Source organism: Trichechus manatus, unplaced genomic scaffold (genome assembly GCF_000243295.1).
Source record: "Trichechus manatus latirostris isolate Lorelei unplaced genomic scaffold, TriManLat1.0 scaffold00018, whole genome shotgun sequence".
NCBI classification, from domain to species: Eukaryota; Metazoa; Chordata; class Mammalia; order Sirenia; family Trichechidae; genus Trichechus; species Trichechus manatus.
This window is the reverse complement of record NW_004443954.1, coordinates 16,810,822-16,813,513: the sequence shown is the minus strand read 5'-3', so window position 1 is coordinate 16,813,513 and position 2,692 is coordinate 16,810,822. Positions and strand designations below refer to the sequence as shown.

The 2,692-nt window shown below is 35.4% G+C and overlaps 1 protein-coding gene across 1 annotated transcript in view; it reads right to left on the bottom strand.

Annotated features, from left to right (window-relative positions):
• Nucleotides 1–2,692, bottom strand: part of ASPH (aspartate beta-hydroxylase) — a 188,214-nt gene that overhangs the window by 139,558 nt on the left and 45,964 nt on the right. The window contains exons 6-8 of the mRNA XM_023727723.1: nt 1,586–1,694; nt 657–713; nt 113–160 (exon numbers count right to left, since the gene is read on the bottom strand). Coding sequence (XP_023583491.1) covers nt 113–160; nt 657–713; nt 1,586–1,694 — 214 coding nt within the window. The remainder of the gene's footprint in view (nt 1–112; nt 161–656; nt 714–1,585; nt 1,695–2,692) is intronic.

Sequence of the window (2,692 nt, the reverse complement as noted above, 5' to 3'; positions counted from 1 at the left end):
TCTTTGATTCCTCTGAAAGAAAAACTGCCATGTAAACATAGGATTGCAGTTGAAAAGCACTAAATTATATTTTACGTTAAAAAATATACACATATATATATTCATCTAATACCTGCATCATGGTGTAATCTTTCATCATCTACTACTGGTTCACTGGAACCTGAAAAAAAAAAAAAAATTAGCAGACACCATTCTGTAAGATTCACATACTATTTCTAATTCTTATAACCATGTAAGAATTATCCTTTAATCCTTTAATATCCTTGAAGAAAATTTAAGGTGAGTGAAGTTCCATAGTTTGTTCTCTAAGTCACAAAGAAAGTAGCACAATTAGGATTTGTACCCAATCTGACTCTACTACATTACACTGCCTCTTTAATTTCTAAATATTCTTTCCAGCATCCTACTTACAAAGACCAAACTCCCAATGGATGATTTGAGAAACACATCTCTTTTTTTTCCCCCCTCACTTCACTATGCAATATTAAACTATTGTTGAGAAACGGCTATAAATATCTGGGTAATCAAAATGATTATGAGTATTATAAAAAGATCTCGTGTTGAATCAGAGTGAATCGTCAAACCAGGGTTAAAATGGCCTTGCATTCTGAACTTTTGAGCAGAAACAGGTATCAATACTTTTAACATTCACAAACCTGGATTTTCCTGTTCATATATTATCTCTTCCATATCCTGATTATAGTCCTGTGGAGCTATAAATTAGGAAATAATTAGAAAATCACAAATATAGTTCAAATAAGAAGAAATATGACTGATATTCAACACAGGAAAAGCACAAAATTTCTAGAAATAATACAAATGCAAAATGAAATCATAATACTGCTCAAATTTACATTTACTCATGGAACAAACAGGTACTAAATGTGCTCAAGTATAAAGATGAATAAGACAGTCCCCATCATCAATGGTTTTATACTCCAACGACGAAACAGTGGAGTTAAATTCTCATTTAGCTTATGCAAATTCAACTATATTCAGTCAAACAAAACTGACAGAGGAAACAGTACTGGTGAGTCCCCCTACCAGGCCACTCAGCAAGCAGATGCCACCGAGAACCCTGAGCAAGGAAGCACTTACCTCCCATCCATCACTGGGACTCAATAGCTAAGTTCCTGTGGTATTTCTCCTCAAGTGGAGTATAATCCTAGTGTTTACAGACACATAACTTTTGAAATAATAGGAGTCCTAAGTGCTAGCCAACTATATCACATGGTTCTCAGCCATGGGAAGAGTGATCTAGTCCAACTCTGGAAGAAAAACTGGCCAACACAACACAGGCATGATATATTAACTTCCAGTGTGGCCGGACCACCTTCTAGGGACACGTGGCAACACACAATTGTAACCTTTCACTGACTTTGTCATTTAAGGCTCCAAAACAAGCAACTACACTGTTATCTTTTAGCCTCGTAATTCCATTATTGGGAATGTATCCCTAGGAAGCAGAATTCAAAATTAAAAAGCACAAAAACTGTATTCAGAAAGACTTATATAAAATATATACACACTCTTTTATAGGAAAAGATTCATTTCTAATCAAGGTAGAATAGTACTTAAGTCTTACCTGTTTCTTCCACTTGGTAACTATCCTCCGTTTCTGAAAAAAATAACATGGATATTAACATTTTCATGAAAGGGTATGTATATGTATAGGGTATATGTATATTCTGAATCTATGCTTATCATTACTTTTATTTTAAAAGCAAATAACCATTAAAATAAAACATGAAAATACCAATTAAGTATCTGCTAAACCACTTTATCTTTCATTGGAATGACACTTTGTAAATGTCTCACATATTCTCCTACTTGATCCGCTCAACAACTCAAAAGGTTACTAAACACCATTACTTCTGTTGAAGAGAGAGGCTGATTTATTCAGAGTAGTACAAAGGCTGGGCCTAGCAAAAGTGCTAATTTCTAGTCCATTTCACATTCCAGTATGGTGTCCCATTTTCTAGGGCTGTTCTACCATTTTCTAGAGCAAAAGTGCATTGTCTATAGCTGGGAAACACAAAAGGAGAATGGAAGAGACTTTCTAAGTTTGGGGGGCTGAAAGGTAAATATGTTGGTAACTTCACCCACATCTCCCAGATAGCAAAAGTGCTGCAACCAGGAGAGGCTGGAATGGCAAACTTTCTGTTGTATACACTTTACCACAATAAAAAACAAAAACAAAAAATCCCACAACCATATGATCCTCATCGCTCTTACGAACTTTGTTAATTATATTTAGCAGATACATAAAGTTGAAAAGGAGCGCTGGTGGTGCATTAGTTGAAGTGTTAGGCTGCTAATTGAAAGGTTGGTGATTGGAACCCACCAGCTGCTCTGTGGGAGAAAGATGTGGCAGTCTGCTTCTGTAAAGATTACACCCTTGGAAACCCTAGGGGGCAGTTCTACCTTGTCCTGTAGGATCACTATGAGTTGGAATCAACTCAACAGCAGTGGATTTATAAAGTTGAAATATTTTTAATTTCTGAAGACTTGCAACACACAACTTTCAAGTTCAAATTGACTCTATGTTCCAATAATAAATTAGACCAGAAAATAAGGTTTCTTCAAATATATGAACTTCTAAGAAGAGTTTCTTTCCACCCCTAATCTGTAACTCCTAACTTCAGGAATGTCAAATTCCTCATGTTTCTGATGATTTGAGTGTCTTAACTGC